At 40.0% G+C, this 20,923-nt stretch overlaps 1 protein-coding gene across 21 annotated transcripts in view; it reads left to right on the forward strand.

The window, feature by feature from the left end:
* The window catches only part of Kalrn (kalirin RhoGEF kinase), a 636,773-nt gene that overhangs the window by 367,978 nt on the left and 247,872 nt on the right, over positions 1-20,923 (forward strand). For 15 of the 21 annotated variants that reach the window (XM_058583507.1, XM_058583505.1, XM_058583504.1 and 12 more), the window contains exons 17-21: positions 5,074-5,292; positions 8,510-8,659; positions 11,066-11,180; positions 14,870-14,985; positions 15,492-15,614. In XM_058583507.1, the coding sequence (XP_058439490.1) occupies positions 5,074-5,292; positions 8,510-8,659; positions 11,066-11,180; positions 14,870-14,985; positions 15,492-15,614 (723 nt within the window). The remainder of the gene's footprint in view (positions 1-5,073; positions 5,293-8,509; positions 8,660-11,065; positions 11,181-14,869; positions 14,986-15,491; positions 15,615-20,923) is intronic. The other 6 variants (XM_058583514.1, XM_058583509.1, XM_046457961.2 and 3 more) reach the window with 1 other exon arrangement.

Raw genomic sequence — 20,923 nt, forward strand, 5'->3', positions numbered from 1 at the left:
TGTGCCCACTACTATGCCTTTAATGCAGTAATCCAGCTGATTGCTAAGCATTTTAAAACTAAATATTGATTGAATTAAACTATTTAATTTTCCAGAAATCATCTTGTTTGCATAAATAATAATATTAAGATGAATGACATGTTACTATAAGATACTTGATAATCTTCTTAGAAATGATTATTAGTCCTAAAAGTATGGTCTGGGATTTGAGATTTTAAAATAAACTATATGTTTTATGCACAATATGGGAAAAATCACTTTCTAAAGAGAAATTAACCAGAGGAGAGAAGTTTTATTATCATCAGCTGTCTGTATTGCAGTTTGCGGACACAACCAAATATGGTAGTGCTGGGACCTAATCACTATAAAGGAAAGATCAGGATTGGGGTAATAATCAGGCACTCAGTGGTCAAGTTTCCACTAGGGCATAGGAAGCAGTGAGGGTTGGGCAATCAGACCAGAGGCAAGAGAAGCTGTGAGGGAGATTAGGCAGAGACAAAGCCACTCTTGGCCTCTTATTTTTCATGAATGAGAAGGTTTACATGCTTTGTCAGATGATTAAATTTCTAGTCCCTTAAAGAAATGTTAAGCAGGAAAGACCAAGTGTTATGACACACCTGAGCATCTTAGTGAGCTGGCAAGAAAGAGCAGGTAGATGAGCCATGTGTGGTGGTGCATGCCTGTAATCCCAGGGACTCTGGAGCCTAGGAAGACTGCAGTTCAAGGCCAACCTCAGCAACTTAGTGAGTTCCTGTCTCAAAATAAATAATTGTTTAAAATGCCTGAAAATGTAGATCAGTGGCAGAGTACCCCCTGTGTTCAATCCCCAGAACTGGGAGGAAAAAATAAAAAGAAGAAGAAGTAGGTAAATGCTTTCACAGTGCTATTGAAATGACTAAATACCACACAGCTGCATATGCAGTATGTATTAATTTCTTTCAGATGCTGCAGTATCCTTGCAGCACAGAGGCTTGTCAAATGATTAAATTATGATTAATGCCTCCCAATCAGTCCTAGGTTTCTATATTGGTAAAACTTGATCAATTAGTCTTTAGAATTTATACTGAGATATAGCAACTCTAAAGTTGGTGTCTGTGGTCTCAAGAGGGCAGAGCAGAGCAGATAGGATTTCTGGAAGATCTTAGGAATGGGAGGTAGGCAGGGTCTTCAGTATGGTTAGAATAACAAGAATAGAACCAGAATTTCAGCATATGCTTCTTCTCCAGGGGGTCTATGTAAGGTTCTGCATCAGGAGGAAAATATGCCAGGGAGGATGAAGGCAATTTTAAAGGAAGTCTAAGTCTGGTTTGGCTTACCCCATTTTGATAGTATTATTGGAAGCTTTTATAATGATTGATAATAGCAAATAGGATTTGACTTAATAGACCCTAAGAAAGAACCTGGGGTTCTATAAGGGAAAATAAAATAGCTATTGGTAGGATGATCATATAATTTATTGTGTAAACTGAGACACTTTTCAAAGTGAAGAGAATTACTAAGTCAGAAGAACAGACATAGAGTAGAACTGTCCTTTATAAACCCGGATGTCTGCTAACCCTAGTTTGGGCAACCTCCTTGGGTTGAAGGTTTCAGTCTCTCCAGGGAAGATCAAAATTTTTCTCAGAAGCCTTGGTTTCAGTAAATCTTTCTCAGAACCACTCAGAATGGACAGAAGTACTCAGCACCCAGGTGCAGTAAAGCTCTATCAAGCAAACCTAGATTATTATATGTTAATATCAATAGAGGCAGCTGATGTTTCTTCAGGAACTTCAAAAGAAAAGCTCATTTTTAAAATCCATTTTTACTTGAAATCCTCTTATGCATTTTAAGTATAAACATTATGCCAGAAAAAAAGTAGCTAAAACTAGATAATAAGAGCAATTGATCCCGTTCAATTTTCTTCTGCATGCTCCTAAATACGAATGCCCTTGATAATCCTTGTCTTAAACATATAACACACAATGGGATTTGATAATAGGGAGTAGAAATAAATGCAAAATAATGATTTAAGCTTAGCGAAGCAAAGATTATGCCACATAGATAAGAGTTTATTATTTAGGAAATTAAAGGGGGAAAGAAGTTCTCAGCACTATTAAATGATAATGAGTTTCAGAGTAAGGAAGAGAATTTATTTTATACCATAACTTATAGGAAAATCCAGCCTATACCTCCACTCTCAGAGAAAGGCATGATAACAGGTTTATGATGACAGTTACATGCTGGTTTAATGTATTGAGGAAAAGCCATATAATTACCATAATCACTAATGTTCATCTTGTGAACCCTTCTTCCAAATGAGAACTACTATAGTTACCATTATATTCCTAGAGATAAGATGATGTGGTATGATATAGTAGAAAGGACATAGGTTTGGGAGTAGATGAAACCTGAGTCTCACTCCTGGGTTCATCACTTCCTTGGTTGTGCATTTCTGGGCACTCTGCTTTTTAATCTCTGAGATGGGAGTAGTAATATCCACGTTGTAGTAGTGTTGGGAAAAGTAGAAAATATGCGTAAGCGTAATGCCCAGCACAGAGTATGTACACTAGATAAATGACAGATGCTTAAATGATTTTCCAAACTGCCCTTGCTTTGAGAGTTTTACAGTCTAAGTAATGACCAAGGGTTAGATGAGTGACATAGGAGTAGGGTCATTTTTTCTGTGAGTCTCAGATCATCTAAAAAGGCCTGGTTGAGGAGAGCAGACCTTAGGTGAGTCTCAAAGGAAAGCTAAGACACTGCCTTAGGAGGATACAGAGGGTATCCATCATGGCAGGAAGAAGGGAGGTAGCAAAGGGAGGTAAGAAAGCTTGTGGTGTGTTTGCAGAGGCGTTGCAGGGGAAGCAGTAGGTGATAATGTTATAGAAGTAGCTAGGGCCAAATCGTAATGTACTTTTAATGACAAATACCAAGTTTGGACTTAATTTCATAGCAATGGAGGAACCATGGTAAGGCTTTTGAATTAAGAGAAGGGAGTGATATTTAGCATAAAATGAGAGCTTTAGAGATAGAAAGAATGTTAGATGTCACTTATTACAAACACTTCCTATTACAGAGAATTAAGCAAAACTGCCATATAACTGCAATAGCTTAGTGATCAAAATAAATGTTTAGTATGCTTGCAGCCCTGAGTTCAATCCCCAGCACACCACCAACACACACACACACACACTCTCACGCATGCACGCACGCACACACGTGAAGGATGGATTTGGTAGTTTAGAAATAGAAAAATTAGAAAAGAAAACTACTTAGGTCACCCCCCTAGCAGTCTGTGTATGAAGTAGTAATGGCTGGACTGGGTGGGATGAGGGAGTGGGGCTCAGTAGTCATGAATAATATCAAAACTGCAATCCCAAGTGGCAGGGGAAAGTGGAGTATCAACAGAAGTGGTAGGTGAACAGGGAAAACTGTTCACAGAGAAGAGGAGTTCAGTTTCCACTGTGGAACTCGAGGAACTGAAAGCCCTTCCCACTCACTGACAAGGGCCCCTCTGTTCTCTAGGAAGATCATTTCCTTTGCTGAGAATGTGTCTTTGTAGCAGACTGACATGGGACAGGCAGTTAGACCAACTGAATGAGTGCTGCTCACAAATTGAGGTGTGTGCAGGTCATGATGAGGTAATAGAAGCCCGGGGAATAGATCAGAGCTCTGCTGGAGTGAAGGAAAGGCAAGGACTGACCTTAGCACCTCTGCATCTAGGAGCAGGGAAAAGACAGTGCCAGTAAACCAGGCATAGAAAACCAGGGATTTGTAGTGTATCATTTCTGCCTTTAGTGTTGATTCTCTGCTTTCGTTCTCAGTTGGGAACCTGATGCCGACACAGGACAGAGGGACAGTGGAAAGGCCACAGCACCATGGGGTCTGGATTGCTAGAGGAGGTCATTCTAGGGAGCTACTGCAGATTCAGGAACGAGAAAAGGGAAGCCAGAAGGGGTCCATAGACTGTGGAAAAGGAGTGTATGGACTGCAGTCTGCAGTGTGGGCGAAGGGCAAATGTGGGAACCCAGGGGAGCGCAGGTGAGAATGAGGGAGGGCCTACCCAGACCCAAGCAGTGCTGAATGGATTCGCTCTTCAGAACAGTCTCAGTCACTGTCCCTTTTCACTTCTGGCTAAGTTGAATCCTCCTAAAAGTACAAAAGCCAAATGAGTACTATGCCACTAGGCCAGAATGACCCCAGAGAGATAGGCAGCAGTGCTGTTATCTCTTTCAAGTCACTTGGGCTCTGAAATTCTCACATGGATCATCCACACCAGGACTCTGTTTTTAGGAAAACTCCAATCCCATTTGGTTCCTCCCTGGCACCCAGTCCTCCAGCCTCATCCTACCTTGTATAGTTAGCATGAACTCAGAGAAGGCAAACTATATTTAGCCTGTTTCAAAAAGCATTAAGAAAAAATATATATGTAAATATTCTAAAAGCAAATGTAAAAAAATGTGAAGATCACGGGTTGGGCTGAGTTATCTGCCATACGACTCTGCTTCTTTGGTTAAGTAACTAAGGGAAGATGTGAGAGGCTGCTCTCTAGCTTTATTAACCTGCCAAATTTATTCCTTTTACTATAATCCTTTTCAACTGGTTAATGTTTAAAATGGCTGTATCATAATCTGAAATTTATTTTACATGGAGTTTTTTTGGGTTAATATGCTATATTTACTTGATCTATAAAATGGGACTGCAGCAGGGGGAAAAACTTCTTTGAAAGCTTAATGATGAACCTTTTCATAATTAGATTTGAAAAGGAAACTTAATGTACCAGAGAACAGACTTACATGCAACCTGTTTCTCTACCACAGGATCAGAATGTCCTTAAAATACAGGGTAATGCAATTAAAAAGTAAGGTCTGGGATGGAAGTTAAGGTCCTGAGAGACCAGTTAATGAAAATGTATGATATACTTTTAAAAAATATGCTTTAAAACAATACTGTATTAATCTTCATGACAAAATGGATCAGTCATTTAAAGCACTTTAACTTTTCTGCATCTTTCCACTCACGCCTCACTCCACCCCCTCCCATACCACGCCTGGGTTGTTCCCACGGACCTCTCTCTCCTCCCCTTGTGCCCAGTCCCTCTTTCATGCCACTTCCTTGCAGAAGACGCACCAGAGTGCCCTGCAGGTACAGCAGAAAGCCGAGGCACTGCTCCAGGCTGGCCACTATGATGCGGACGCCATCCGGGAATGTGCAGAAAAGGTGGCCCTCCACTGGCAGCAGCTCATGCTGAAGATGGAAGATCGGTTAAAACTGGTCAACGCATCTGTGGCCTTTTACAAAACTTCTGAACAGGTGAGGGAAAGGTGAGAGGCGTGTGCGCTGAGGCTGACAGAGGGCTGCTTTCTGCTTCACATTGCAACTCTGCAATTCAACTCCAACAAGGAGCCAGTCCTCTCAGCACAAACTTGGAGAATAAAAGAATGACGTGTGGAAACACCACAGTTGGCTTCCTTATCATCTTTTTAATTATGGCAGTGAACCATGTGATTTATTTCTCAAACTCATCATCAAACTCTGTACTGAGGTGTTAAAACAGAAATGAGGTGCATACTAAATGCTAGATTTGAGCAATGTATCAGTCAGCTCTTGCCACAGTAATGCCTTATAACCAACTGCCTTAAAACTCACTGGCATAAAACAAAAAGCATTTATTTTTTGCTTGAGTATCTGGGGTTCAACTAATCTTAGCTGAGCTTGGTAGAGCGAGGTTCCAAGCTGCAGTTTGCATCCAAGGATGCTCCTGTGTTTCTCACCCTCCTTGTCCAGCAGCTACTTGAGGCACATTTATAGTTAAAGACAGAAAGTGCAAGAGCCCAAAACCTACTGTGTAAGAACATCTCAAGACTTTACTTCTGTCACATTCTCCAATGTCCCATTAGCCCTAACAATCACATGGCCAAGCCATCAGTGAGGCAACAATGCCTCCAATGAAATTCTGGAGAGGAAAATGAATATTTACTTAACAATAATATGATCTTCTGCAACTAGTCATTATGCACTGCTTGAAAAACATATGACCCTGCCATTCCTGGGGTTTCCAGCCTATTTGAGGAAACTCAGCTCTGTCCTTGGGGAACTGTGAGCCTAAGTGGTTAAGAGAGTGCAGCAATGAGAGAAGTGGCAGGAGATGCGTACAGCAGGGCCCTGAAGATGCAGATATGTTACCATTACGTCAGTACATCAATATGGGAAAGGCCTAAGGATATTTTTTAAATGATTTGGGTGCTATACAGGAATTCTTTTCATGAAATAGAGGCTTAAAGCAGGACTAATTTTATTCAGTGTAAAATAGTTTTCTCAGTGAACTACTCCCTAGCAGAAATAAATAAAAAATAAATTCCCCTGGGCTGGGGTTGTGGCTCAGCAATAGAGTACTCATCTAGCCTGTGCGAGGCCCTGGGTTCGATCCTCAGCATCACATAAAAATAACTAAATAAATAGGTATTGTGTCCAACTACAACTAAAAAATAAATATTTTAAAAAAATACATTTCCCCTCTGGATGACTTATCGGGACCTTGGGAAGTCTGCCTTGGGGCAAAGAAAACATGCCCATCAGAGCCTATACCAGTGTTATAGTTCACACACTTCATGTTTCTTATGTTTTTTTCAGAGAGATTATGCTTTTGATGGCCACAGAAGTGACAGCAGCAGATTAAGATGATAGAACTTCCCCAGTTGATCTATAATCAACACAATCCAAATCAAATCCCAGCAAGCTTTTTTGTAGAAATTGACATACCAATTCCAGGATGTCCATGGAAATAAAATGCACATGAAAAGAATGCAAATTCAAAGAACCTGGCATAGCCAAAACAATCTCAAAAGGGAAGAACCAAATTTGGAGGAGTTACACTACCTGATTTAAAGATTTACTCTAAAATTTCAGTGATCAAGACAGAATAATATTGTTATAAGAACAGACACAATGGAATAGAATGGAGGTTATAAAAGTTGACACATTTATATGGGTGTTTGATTTTTGTCAAAGCAATTCCATGAACAAAGGAAAGTCTTTTCAGCAATTGGCACTACCCAAATGAATGTCTATATGGGAAAAAATGAGACTTAATCCTGATCTAATGTACAAATTTCCATTTGAGATGGATCAAGATCATGAAGGGGACAGAGTACTATTTAAGAGTCAGAAAATCTGACCCTGAACTGACCTTGCTGAAGGTTACTTTATTTCTCTAGATTTGTTTCTTCACCTATGAAAGGATTTATACTTGATAATCATTTCACTTTTAACTTCCACATTGATTGGCTGTAAGTCCAATCTTATCATGGGACAGATCTCAAGTAGTCTTATTCTTAATGTCTTTGTATGTCTATAATCTGTTTTATCCCAAGACAAGAGCCTGCCTGTGCATATTTAAATGTCTTTCTTGAAGACAAGTACTAGAGATGGGACTAGACAAGCAACCCAGGATTTAGGAACAGACCATCTCATGATATGAGAAACATGTCTGGCCATGAGAATGTTCTGCCTGAGACATCTTTCAGCTTAGTTTATAACTCAGTGAGCATCCTGTCCAATGATATAAATCCTTCATCAAAAGTGATGGCTTTCTCAGAGGAAGCCAAAGACAGTTTTAGCTGCTCCCCCAGTTGCTATATCCAAGCAAGTAGTCAAAGTCTATTGAAGGAAAGCAGGAATTTAAGTTTCGTCTTTCTGAATCCTCCCTTAGTCCCTGATACCAGACCTCTTTGAATTTCCCACTATAGGACCCAACCTAACTTTCTCTTCAAACCCCCTTCAAAATGCTCTGTTCTCTCCTGAGGTCATTTATAAGGTCCCCCAGCATGGCTTCTCCACACTTTTAGAACTGAAAGTCTTCTTAACTGTCTTTTAGGTTAACTCAAATTTATTTTCCCTGTGAAGAAAATGTGCATTTTGCAATAGGGAGCCTTCAGATGTCACTGCCTTATGACAGGACTTTGGGACATTTTTCCCAGGGGAAGAGAAAGAGGACTTTCATTCATGGCTCATAAATCACACAACAGTGGCAACTTCCTTCTTTACCTCTGCTCAAGGCTCCTTACTACAGGATAAGCGCAGATGGTTGGAAATTGAGCATCTTCTCAAAATTCCATTTCCTGTTCTGTAAATTCACAGTTATTGTGAAGTTATACCAATATTAAATATATAAAAACTTTGAAATGCCTCCAATATACTATCTACCTTCCTTTTTTTCTACTTCATACTATTCCTTGGTAATGTCATCAACCCCCATAGCTACAGCCTTCTACTATCAACTCTAAGAAGACAATCCCCAAATCCATATCTCCAGTTGAAGATTGTCTCTCAAGCTCCAGACACAGGATTCTCACTGCCTTCTGGACTTCTCTTAGACTCTTAGGTGCCCCAGGGTCACCACATACTCTAAATTGACAGACTGAATTTTGAATGAAACATGTCACTGTGTGGAATTCTGTGGGCTAAAGGTCCTCAAAGAACACTTCCTAACTGATTAATTTACTGAGTGTTTCTCTCCATGATTCATTAGGTATGCAGTGTTCTGGAGAGCTTAGAGCAAGAGTACCGAAGAGATGAGGACTGGTGTGGTGGAAGAGATAAACTGGGGCCAGCAGCAGAAATCGACCATGTTATCCCCCTCATCAGCAAACATTTGGAACAAAAGGAGGCTTTCCTTAAGGTCAGAGCACATTTTCACATAAACTCTCAGACTCCAGTCTGTTCTTTCAATATGTAGGTGCTCTCATGCACACATGCGTGCTCTCTCGCGCGTGTGCGCTCTCTCTCTCTCTCTCTCTCTCTCTCTCTCACACACACACACACACACACACACACACACACTTGTTTCATATGGGCCTCCCAGCCCCCTGCTTTTGCTAACTTCTTATCTACAGGGCAGAGAGGTTGTAGAGAAGATGTTGACTGGTCAGTTGCAAAGGTAGTAAGGTTATTCTTCAAGCATTCATTTCTCTCTCAGCACTTTTGGTATCATTGGGCAATTAGGATATAACATTACTACTGTTGCCATATTTCAATATCCTGATATCCTGTGGATGTTGTTAACTGAGAAAAATATACTCAGTGGTTTGGTTTATAAAATTACTTTTTGATTAAAAGATAGAAAACACTTAAAATGTATAAAACACTATTAAAAATACTTTATAAATAGATGATAATCTATTTATGATCCTTTATAAAAGGTTAGGGTAAGAATTAAGCAAATAAATTTAGACACCATGTTTATTTATCAGTCTAGCAATTGTCAATTACCAATAAAGGCCATGCTGTTTATTCTCCTGTATGAAGGTAGAATACCTTTCCTGGGCTTAGAGCCTGAGCCTCCCAGGGAGGAAGCACAGCCGTGCTGTGCACAGGCTTTCAATGGAGCAGGAAGATCTTTGATATTCTCTTAACCATCTGTATCCAAGCTAATCTAAAGTCTCTGTTCATTCCTAAATTTCTTGCTTTCATGTTCTACTTCCTCTCAGGTAAGCACAAGAGAATGTTTATACCCTCACAGACTGCCACTGTTTTTATGCAATTCTATAATTAACTGCCTTTCTTTTATTAGGGATTTTCTCTATTTGACCACCTTTTAGAGTTAAATTTTTTGTTCTTTTTAAAGATGGCCTTCTCCCATCTGTCTAGTATCTGAAGCTATACTGGTTAGAATCTTTAGTCATCAGGAATAGGAATTTTTCCATGCTGGGCTTAAGATAGTTTAAAAAATTTTCCCTATTTTAAAACAAAACAATTTAAGTAGAGCATATCAAGGATTTTAAATTCAGAGATAAAGGTATTTACTCATAAAATTAAACATTTCTTTTGAAGAAGAAAAACAAAACTTTTCTGGGCTGATATTTTTCATATGTTCCCAAAATTATAGAGAAAAACTCTCCATCGCTGTGGGAATTCTGTGCCCAACAGACAGAATGTCACACTCTGTTTGTACACATTAGTTGATCCATTTCAGATTCTTTAGCTTTAGACTACCATTAAGCTATCAAACTTATGTGCCTGAGAGTTCGTGGACCCATCAACAGACTTCTACCCAAGATCCCAGAAGTTTTTGTTGCTAATTTTTATATAATCAAAATATTATATGGTTTTAGAATTATATTAATCATATGTTAGTTATAGAACAATTTTAATCATATAGTTTATAGGATCTGAGGCTAAGTATAAGAAGGTTTAAAACTTAACAATTTGGTCTAGAGGTAATTTAATTCTGGAAACTTGTAGATTAAAAATTAGTATACTAGCATGTTACTTTTATAAACAGGAGAGTTAAAACTTCTTTTCAGAGAAATCCATAACTATATAAGCTTGAGAAACTAGAAATACTCTGTCAGTAGACCTAAATTCTAGATCTGCTTGTGCCCTTTCTGGGCCTCAGTCTTGTCTATCAGTATAACAAGGAGAATGTGACCTGTCCTCTCTGCCCCCACAACTGACTTGAGTCTTAAAGGCTCTTAAAGTCATAATGGTTCTTATTCTGTTACAGAGATCAGTGTTTTCCAATAATAGAAAGTTTATTGGTGATTTTAGGTAAGGGATGGATAGACATATGAATTTGAAAAATGCAGGTAACAATTTCCATTTAGATTTAGAATGTAGAGTTAATAAGCGTTTTTAAAAAAAAAAAAAAAAAAAAAAAAAACTTCTCCAAGTCTGAATTAAACAAATGTTAAAGAGGGATTATGTTGCCTGGACTTTCACCAGTGGTCATCATAAGAAGTATTCTAGTGGAAAAGGAAAACCAGCCTGGGAGTAAATGTTAGTAATGCCAGATCAACCTACAGGTAGTCAAGGGATTTTATTGATTTCTGATTTTTATCTTAAATGGAAAGAGGACAGGCACAGATAAAAGGAAAGCTCAGAGCACGAGCCTATTAAATTGGAATTGGACCATCCATGTACCAGAAGTGACCTCTAGAGCTGTTCTCCCACAGGACTCCTCCAGCATCCTCATGACTGTCAAGCCCTCAAGCTTCCTAAAAAGTGGAAGGAGGGCACCCCTCTCTGGTGGCTAGAACACCAGACAGTTGCTGGGGACAGGAGCACCTCACACCTTTGTGTCTCTCAGGCCTGCACCCTGGCACGGCGGAACGCTGAAGTATTTCTCAAGTACATCCACAGGAACAACGTCAGCATGCCCAGTGTTGCTAGCCATACTCGAGGACCTGAGCAGCAAGTGAAAGGTCAGTGAGAGGCCTACCAGGCCTCAAGTTATTTCACTAGCATGGACAAGAGGCCAGCCCTTCCCTACACTGTGCTGTGGACCTAGTATTCATGTTATTTCAAATTTCCTGATTCTTTTCTTAGAGAAGAAAAAAATCTGATGTGGGATGGTGTGGGCACTGGTGATTCATGGTCAGTTTCTTAATATGCATCAAGATTCTGAATGGAAAAATGAGGACAAATTTTCCCCAAACTTTTAAATAGTATCTTAAAGCTCGGGCTATACTGCGTAGTAGAATTTTCTGAAATAATGGAAATGTACAATATGGTAACCACTAGTCACATGTGCCTATTGAGCACTTGAGATATGGCTAATGCAACTGAGGAACTAATATTTTACTTTTATTTAATATTAATTAATTTAAATATAAATAGTCATATGTGACTTGTGCTGACATATTGAATAGCACAAGACTGGGTATCTTAACCCCTGGCAGTGAGGCAAGAACTGGGAATCATAAAACCAAGATCTAACTGTAGAGTTGTCACTTATTGCCTAAACTTTAAAACTTTAGTTTTCTTATTTAAAGTGGGGAGAATGTCTAGGCTCTTGCTTCTGAAAAATGTGGTCCCAGACTAACAGCATTGATATAACTGTATGACTCTCAGGCCCCAACCAAACCTACAGAGTCAGAACCTGCATTTTGGCATGACTTATCCCATCCACCATGTGGTTTGTGTGCACGTCAAATTTATATAACTAATATTCTAGATAAATTGTAATATCTCTCTGAATTCTATAAAGTCTGTGATTATATGAAAAAATTATATAACCTTTAAAAGTTGCTTATTATCTGATCATATTAAGCTCAAGTTATTATCTGTTACTACCTTAAATTATTACTCTAGCCATGCACAAATTAGCCTTTGAGTAGATGACAAGTTTAATACATGTCCACTTATAAAAGCAGACAAATACAACCCTGGATGGAGGTGGGTAGGGAAATCCAAGCTGACTTGGAGTGAGGAGTGTGACAAGCTTGAAGACACCATGAACAGAATAGGGATGTGTGACCTGCTTTAGATAGGGCTTTCTGCCCTGCTCAGAGAGCTCAAGAGCTGGGAAGATCAAAAGCCACTGAAAAGAATTAAACTTAGGAACCAAAGTTCCCTACAGAGAGGAGGGACACACAGTTCCTTTTCCAGCTATGTTATTCTGTTTTTGATTGAGGGACCCTGTGGGTGGCTGACATCATGTCAACCACTCCTTAAAGCACATTTCAGTTCTCGGCAGACACAGCATCTTTTTTTTTTTTTGTATGTGGTGCTGAGGATCGAACCCGGGCCGCACACACGCCAGGCGAGTGTGCTACCGCTTGAGCCACAAGCGCGCTCGCCTGGCATGCGTGCGGCCCGGGTTCGATCCTCAGCACCACATACAAACAGAGATGTTGTCTCTGCCGAGAACTAAAAAATAAATATTAAAAAATTCTCTCTCTCTCTCTCTCTCTCTCTCTCTCTCTCTCTCTCTCTCTCTCTCCCCCCCTCCCCCCCCCCCCCCCTCCCTCCCTCTTAAAAAAAAAAAAAAAAAAAAAAAGCACATTTCAGAGCATATGTTCTGACTTCCAAATGCAGATGGCAGCTTGGGTGAGGCCAGCTGCTGCTGAGAGGCCACACCCCCCACCTACACTTGGGTATGCAGATAAGGGCCAAGCACCCAGAGGGAGCCAGGATGTCTATATCATCTTGAGCCAAGGGAAGGTTGAAGCCATTATGAAGGCTCTCAAAAAGGGGGTGGGAATGAAACTTGAAACCCTTTAGGGGGTTTTGCCTGACTTGGGTTGATTCTCTCAGCCATCACAGAGCGAGGCTGAAGTGAGCAGAGCCTGACTGGTGCACGTAAAGGCTAAAGGAGGCAGGTTCTCACTCTATCTTTCCCCCACTGGAAGCTCTCATGTGAGCAGGGACCTGGAATTCCTTCTGTATCTGTTTCCTTTTCACCTGCTGCCTGGACCCAAATCCATTGCTATATATTTTAGGTTTACCTATGGGAGCAAAGATTGCTGCATAACAACACCAAAATTCAGAGTTACACAACTGTGAACATTTATTGTACAAATAACTGGGATTAGCTAGGATGGCCATGCTTGGCAATACAACTAACTGTGCTTCAGGCCAGCTGGCGTGGCTCCTTAACTATCCATAAGATTCTTGTCTGTTCATGCTGAGACATGGGTCGAAGGCCAGAAGTTACCCAGAAGTGATTTTAAGCAAGCACATTTTCAAGTTCCTGCTAGTGTCATATCTGTTAACGACCTATTTGCCAAAGTAAGTCACATACCCGAACCAGAGGTCAGTGAGGGAGTGAGGAAGTACATACTTCACCTCTCTGGCAAACTAAGAAGCTAAGTGATGAAGGCATAGACAGCTGTAGGGAATGGAGGATGATTAGGACCTGTGAAAGGTCTCAGCTTATGGGAGCTCTTCTTAAAGCCAAACCCTCCAAGGATATTAAAAGTAAACACAATCAACAAAAACATTAAGTATAAACACCACAGCTTGGGTTGTGCCACGTTGATAAAGCACAGCAATGTGTGCTTTATAACCTGGAGACCAGGGTGGCCAAGGGCACAGGGCTCTGAAGGCAAACACACTTGGACCAAATCTGAGCTCAACCCCTTCCTATCTTAGTGAATCTGAGCAAGTTACCTATCCTCTCTGAACCTCAGTTTTCTTATTTGTAAAAGCACATTTATCATAGGGTATTGTAAAAACATGTGTCTGCCATATAATGAGTGCTTACTCAATGTTAATTATTCATATTATTATTGTTATGTATTTTTTAATATCTAATATAATTAGCAGGAATCAAGAGGCAGAAATGATACAAAATAAATTTGGTTGCTTCAAGCGTAGAATATACCATTTAAACCACTTAAGGAAATCAATCTTTGTAGCCAGTTACTGCTAAAAGGAGAAGTAGGAAGGAAAAGGACTGACCCCCTACCATGGCCCCCTTGTGGTGCTTCATGACTTGTACATATCCTCTTGTTTATCATCATTAGAGTTAAGAGCTTTCAGCTTTCTTATGATCAGACCCAAACAACATGGAAGCTTGTACCTAGAGACAGGACAATGTAGCTTCCGTATGCCCTCTGTTTGGAAGCTTTATGACCTTGCCTCTACTGTTAAAGTGCTGTGTGTACAACTCCTATGCAGTACAGAGAAGGTGGCCCATGATGTGAGCTGTCCATACCTCAACTCATCCCTCTCTGCACTATTCATCTCCTGCCCTTCTCCTAGTAATGCCTCAGGAATGCCTGGGCAACATCCATCCATCTTCATTAGGCTCCAGGGCCAACTGAGTTAGTTGCTATTTTAGGGACTGCTTCCTCACAAGGTCTCTTACAACCAAGGACTAACTTTGGTATGAAGAGAATCACAGTCACTTGTAAATTGCTGGTGGCATAGCCTTCATTCCCTAGTAGATGGAACCCTCAATAACAGGCTTTTGCCCTAGTCTCCCTGATCTTGTTCGCTTCTGGGGAATTCTGTGTCCCAAGATTTTGCTCCTTTGGTTCTGATGCTGGATTAGTCCTATGGGGATGCTTGAAAGTCACAGTCACCTGGTGCCTAAGCAGTGGGACTGAGTTGGTTGGAGATTTGGTCAGCCGTTCCCATGACCAGTGCTCACTTCTTCTTCCCACAGCCATCTTGAGTGAGCTCTTACAGAGAGAGAATCGTGTTCTACACTTCTGGACCTTGAAGAAACGTCGGTTAGACCAGTGCCAGCAATATGTGGTATTTGAGCGCAGTGCTAAGCAGGTATGTCCAGAGCTTTCCCTGGTTTTGTCTCAGTTGTGAGGAGTATAGAGGCCCCAAAAAACAAAACTTGGGACAGTCCAGAAAAGGGCACAGCCACAGGCAGAGTGAAGACAGGAGGTGGGAGTGAAGAGATGAAAGAGAACAGGTTGCATTTGTCAGTCATTCAAATTTAAACAAGCACTCTGTTCTGGGTTTGGCTCCAACAGATGTGAAGGAACTCACCATGCTCCTTGCTCATGGATGACACTGGGCCTGGCTAGGAGAGTTCCCAATCTAATGCTTTAATGGTGGGATATTCCACATGAGGGGAGAACTTATTTATTAAAATAAATAAATAAATAAAATAAAAATAAAAATAAAAACACCTTTAGAGCTACATACCTATCACGTCAACAGTCCTTGGGTCCAGCATGTTGGCTCAAACCAAGAACCTTCCCTGCAGTATAGCATGTTTTCCTTCCAATAGCTGCCTTCTGAGGGACTGGGTGGGTTGTTTCCCCCCACAGGCACTGGACTGGATCCAAGAAACGGGTGAATATTACCTCTCAACACATACCTCCACTGGAGAGACCACAGAGGAAACTCAGGAGCTGCTGAAAGAATATGGAGAATTCAGGGTGCCTGCCAAGGTAGGAAACATCCCAAACCCCTCCCCAAGTCCACCTAGCACCCCCCATTCTGGCCAGCTTCACATGATGGAAACAAGCCCAGCCTCTGGAAGCAAGTTTAGGAAAGCATGTTTTCGCCTTTGAAATCTGAATATCAGAAGAACTGCAGAAGTCAATTGCTGTACACTGTTTCCAAAGTCTCTTTGGTCCATATTCTGGGATCTGTTAATATTCTTTCAGACCAAATAAGGCAAAAGTGTGTATTCATGCTAAAATGTGCACACACCTGTGCGTATTTACACATATCCACATATTCTTAAGATTTGAATAGCTTAGGAAGTCTGTCTTATGGGAAGGGCCAGTGACTGTGGGTGGGTTGTAAATTAAGTTTCATTATTTCCATCCGGCCTCAAACCTGCTAATGAGTTGGGCGGGGAGAACAAGATGTGCACACGTGCTCACATCCCCATACACACTGAGGGGGTACTATAATGGAGGGAAATATGATTTTTGTCTGCTTTCACAGCTAGCATTTGATCTGACAACACTTGGGTTTAAATAAAAATCTGATCTGTCCCAGCGCCCTATTTGTAATGTCCCCGTCTCTTACCAGGGCTCCTTGCCACATAGGACCCTTTCTTGGCATCAATTCCACACTTGGCAGTTGCTCTTCCCAGGTGAGAGCTGCTCTGGGGGCGCCAAGGAAGAGAACATATTAGTGCTCTAACCTACTTAGATCCCCTCTGTCACTACCGTACATGTTCTTCCAGTTTTGTGTAACAAACTAAGACCTTAGCCTCATTCCTGAGGCTAAGTGATTATTATGATGATAATTCAAAAGTGATTATTCACTCTATAAATCCTACACTATGAACACTCAATATTAGGGTGCTGTACCTTGCATTACTGTGGTTTTTGGGGTCATTTTGCCAATCAATGAACTGTGATTTCAGATAACAGACTCATTTCAATATCAGCTAAAGCAAATAGCACAAAGGAGGTAGTAGATACACAGAACCTTGTTCAGATCCAAATGAAAATGGGAGTTAATAAAATGAGTTATGGGGTTTGGATCTAACTTCTCCTCTCCAGATGGTACCAATAATGAACCATTAACAGGCTGAGTAGTATCAGCCCCATTGATGTTCCTACCTGCAGAGGAGGGACTGCAGCAGATAACCGAGAGCTTCTTTAGGATCAGAATCTGTCTGTAACCAATGTGAAAATGTGGAGAACTATCCAGTCAATTTAGTTCATCCTTCCTTTTCCACCTACTTCATAACTTCCTCCTCTTTTCTATTTACTGTTACCACCCTAATGTGTCCCAGCTTCCTAAATGAGTTCTATACATGTGGCCTTTTCTGCCTTTTAATCTAGACTGTTCTTCATATCTTGAAAAGGTCACTGGTCACATTACCACCCAGTTCAAGAACTTTAATGGTTTTCCAGTGCTTCCACCTAAAGCCCCACAGCTTCTACAACTATGCCCCTCTACCTCCCCAGTTTTATCTTCAATTATTCCTTTACGCAAGTTTTGTGCTCCACCTGAATGGGTGTATTTCCTCACCCTTGGAGGTATACATTATATACTTGTTTGCCTTCGTATATTTTTCATATCATTTCTCTACCTAGACTGTCCTCCCCTTCCTTCTAGTTTGTGCTTTGTAAAAGGAGAGCATCTTTCTGGTCCTGTGCCATCTCCTCTGTGATCCTGCCTATGTGCCAGGGTGTGACCTGGCCCTTCCTACCCTACAGCCCTTGTCTGTAAAACCTTTAGGCTCCTGACCTGGGCTGTCTGTTCTCCAATAGCCTGTGAAATGGTATCTCCTTTGTAAGCCAGTAAGCTACTGAAGGACACTTTGTTCATGCTGTGTTCCCCTAGGTTACCTAGCTATATCTTATAACATCGAAGAGAGGCCACAAACTTGCATGAATATAAGGGAAAAAGGAAGTCTGGATCAATTTCAACACCATTTCCCAAATTGATCTTTAAAATGATTTTTCTACTTTGGCTCTATAGGTTCTATCTTCCTCCCAGCTTAAATATCTCTATTTATAAGGTATCATTTTTCCATCTATCATGTTCCAGATCTCAGGGTTATTTGTATCAGTCTCTACAGGATAACAAATTCAGCTGATGAGCTTCTGAAAAAAAGGCAATAGCCCCCTGTCCCACCTCAGTCCAGTTTCCTTGGGGCAAACCTCTTTTCACTAGTCATCATTGGTTTTCATCTGTATAACCAATGAAATTAATTTAAAATGGAAACTGGATTGACTTTGAATCACAAGAGAGTTAATATGAACAGGGCAACAGATTATATTGAGTTATTATATCGCATTACAAAAAGAGATCAAGTAAAAGAAACACTGATTATAAAAAGGTACTTCTATATTAAACCCCACAAATATAAGAATAAAAATGAGATAGAGTTTGGGTGAGTATAAAAGGAAAATGAAATTTCATAGTGTATAAATGCCACATTTTTTTTATCCATTCGTCTATTGAAGGGCATCTAGGTTGGTTCCACAGTCTTGCTATTGTGAACTGTGCTGCTATGAACATCGATGTAGCAGTGTCCCTGTAGCATGCTCTTTTTAGGTCTTTAGGGAATAGACCAAGAAGGGGGATAGCTGGGTCAAATGGTGGCTCCATTCCCAGCTTTCCAAGAAATCTCCATACTGCTTTCCAAATTGGCTGCACCAATCTGCAGTCCCACCAGCAATGTACAAGTGTACCCTTTTCCCCACATCCTCGCCAGCACTTGTTGTTGTTTGACTTCCTAATGGCTGCCAATCTTACTGGAGTGAGATGGTATCTTAGGGTGGTTTTGATTTGCATTTCTCTGACAGCTAGAGATGTTGAGCATTTTTTCATGTACTTGTTGATTGACTGTATGTCCTCCTCTGTGAAGTGTTACTCTGCATTAAAAAATGACAAAATCATAGAATTTACAGGGAAATGGATGGCATTAGAGCAGATTATGCTAAGTGAAGCTAGCCAATCCCTAAAAAACAAATGCCAAATGTCTTCTTTGATATAAGGAAAGTAACTAAGAACAGAGTAGGGATGAAGAACAGGAGAAGAAGATTAACATTTAACAGGGATGAGAGGTGGGAGGGAAAGGGAGAGAGAAGGTAAATTGCACGGTAATGGAAGGAGACCCTCAGGGTTATACAGTGGAGGGGGTAGAGAGAGAGGAGGGGAGGGGAGGGGAGAGGTGGGGAGGGGGGAGGGTGGATGATGGGAAAGGCAGCGGAGCACAACAGACACTAGTATGGCAATTTGTAAATCAATGGATGTGTAACTGATGTGAATCTGCAATCTGTGTATGGGGTGAAGGTGGGAGTTCATAACCCACTAGAATCAAAGTGTGGAATATGATATGTCAAGAAATTTGTAATGTTTTGAACAACCCACAATAAAAAATTAAAAAAATAAATAAATAAATAAATAAATTTAAAAAAAAAAAAAAAAAAAAAGAAATTTCATAGGATGGTGTCATACCTAGACTATCCAATTGGAAGAATAAAAAAGATATTTCCTATTGTGGGTTTCAAAATTCTAAGGGTTCACGGCACACAATGATAGAAAAGGTTAATTATCTTGACATTTACAACTCTGTTTCTTCTAAAAGCAAAACTTGTTTTTAGATTCTCTTGTTTTTTTTATTACATCTCATTGATTTTTTAGAATACTCACAAAGTTGTACAACAATTGCTACTGTTTAGTTCCAGAACATTTTCATCATCCCAGAAAGAAAGCCCATACCAATTAACAGTCACGCCCCATTAACCCCTCTCCTCAGGCAACTACTAGTCTACTTTCAATCTCTATAGATTTGCCTGTTGTATACATATCATGTAATGGAATCACATAATCAAAATACGTGATCATTTATGTGTATCTAGCTTCTTTTCCTTAGCATATTGTTTTCAGGATTCATCCATGATTTAGCATTTATCATTCGTTTTTATGGCTTCCCTCATTTTTATGGCTGAATGATATTCCATTGTTTGAATACATCACGTTATATTTACCATTCATCAGATGAATGTTTTCCTTATTTCTAGTTTGGGGTTATTACAAATAATGTTGCCATGAACATTCATGTACAAGTTTTGCTGGGAACATAGGTTTTCAGTTCTCTTCTGTGTATACCTGGGTATGGAATGAATAGGTTCTATGGTGCCTCTATATTTAACTTTGAGAAACTGCCAAATTGTTTTCCAAGGTCGCCATTCTATTTTATACTCTCACCAGCAATGTCTGGGTTCCAATATCTCTACATGCTCACCAACACAAAGCTATTGTTTGTCTTTTTGATAGAGCCATTTTAGAGGGTGTAAAGTAGTACCCTTTTTAGTTTTGTTGCTAGTAACCAATAATGTTGAGAAAACATATTTTAGATTGGTAGTTTTATCTCTGAAATGAAAGACGACATGAGAGAAACTGGACTTAATTCTTTTTAACACAAGAGAATAAATCAGTAATAAAAGTGACTAGAGTCTTCGCTGAACTAAATTATGTCTTCTTGGAATTCAGCAAGCAAGGACAGGGAACACTGGAGAGTTTCAGAGAGATATGTTAGACTGAGAAAAGTAGAATCTAAATATTTAGTTCAGATAAAAGATGGGCATGGTTCCGTTTCTGAGAGCCTTAGAGGGCTTTAGCTCATATGTGATGGGAAATCTGGAAAGGTTTAGCTTTTCATCTGTAATGCCAGATGATCTCCTGTGGAATGAATATAAAGATCTATTTCAAGAAACCTGTTTACCTGCACAAAGAGATTATTACTAAGCCCATATCTACGAGAAATATACAAACAGTAAATATAAGGAATGCCAGTAATGAAAGGCAAATATGGAAGATTAGGATGAGATAATAGGACTAATATCAAGGAAATTAAACTTAAAGACTTGTAAAATGTGCCCAAAACAAAAGAACTTTAAAAATGTTATTCAGAGTAAGGCTCACTAATTAGAGAGAAAGATAGTGAAGTATTAATTGGTCAAAGAAAATAAAAAAGGGAGGGAGAAAGGACAAATAGAAGTGCTTATCTTCTCTTTTTAAACCTTGGTCTTTCTCAGCAGATAACATAGAATTCAAAGTGGAAAGGGCAGAACATACATTAGGGGACAGTTCTGGATTTCCTGGTCAGATGAATTATAGTTCCCAAAGTCTCCCTTTTGTCCACAGATCTTGTCCATAATTCTGAACCTGTTCTTTAACAACTGCTACAGTTCGACCTCCGCCTCACCAGTCCACATAAAAATTACTATCTTTGGTGGAAAGATTTGAGTTTCAAATTTGCTTGTTATGGGGGGAAGAT

This window comes from Marmota monax, unplaced genomic scaffold (genome assembly GCF_021218885.2).
Source record: "Marmota monax isolate L192 unplaced genomic scaffold, Marmota_monax_Labrador192_F-V1.1 WCK01_AAM20220418_F8-fsc00052, whole genome shotgun sequence".
In the NCBI taxonomy this organism is placed as follows: Eukaryota; Metazoa; Chordata; class Mammalia; order Rodentia; family Sciuridae; genus Marmota; species Marmota monax.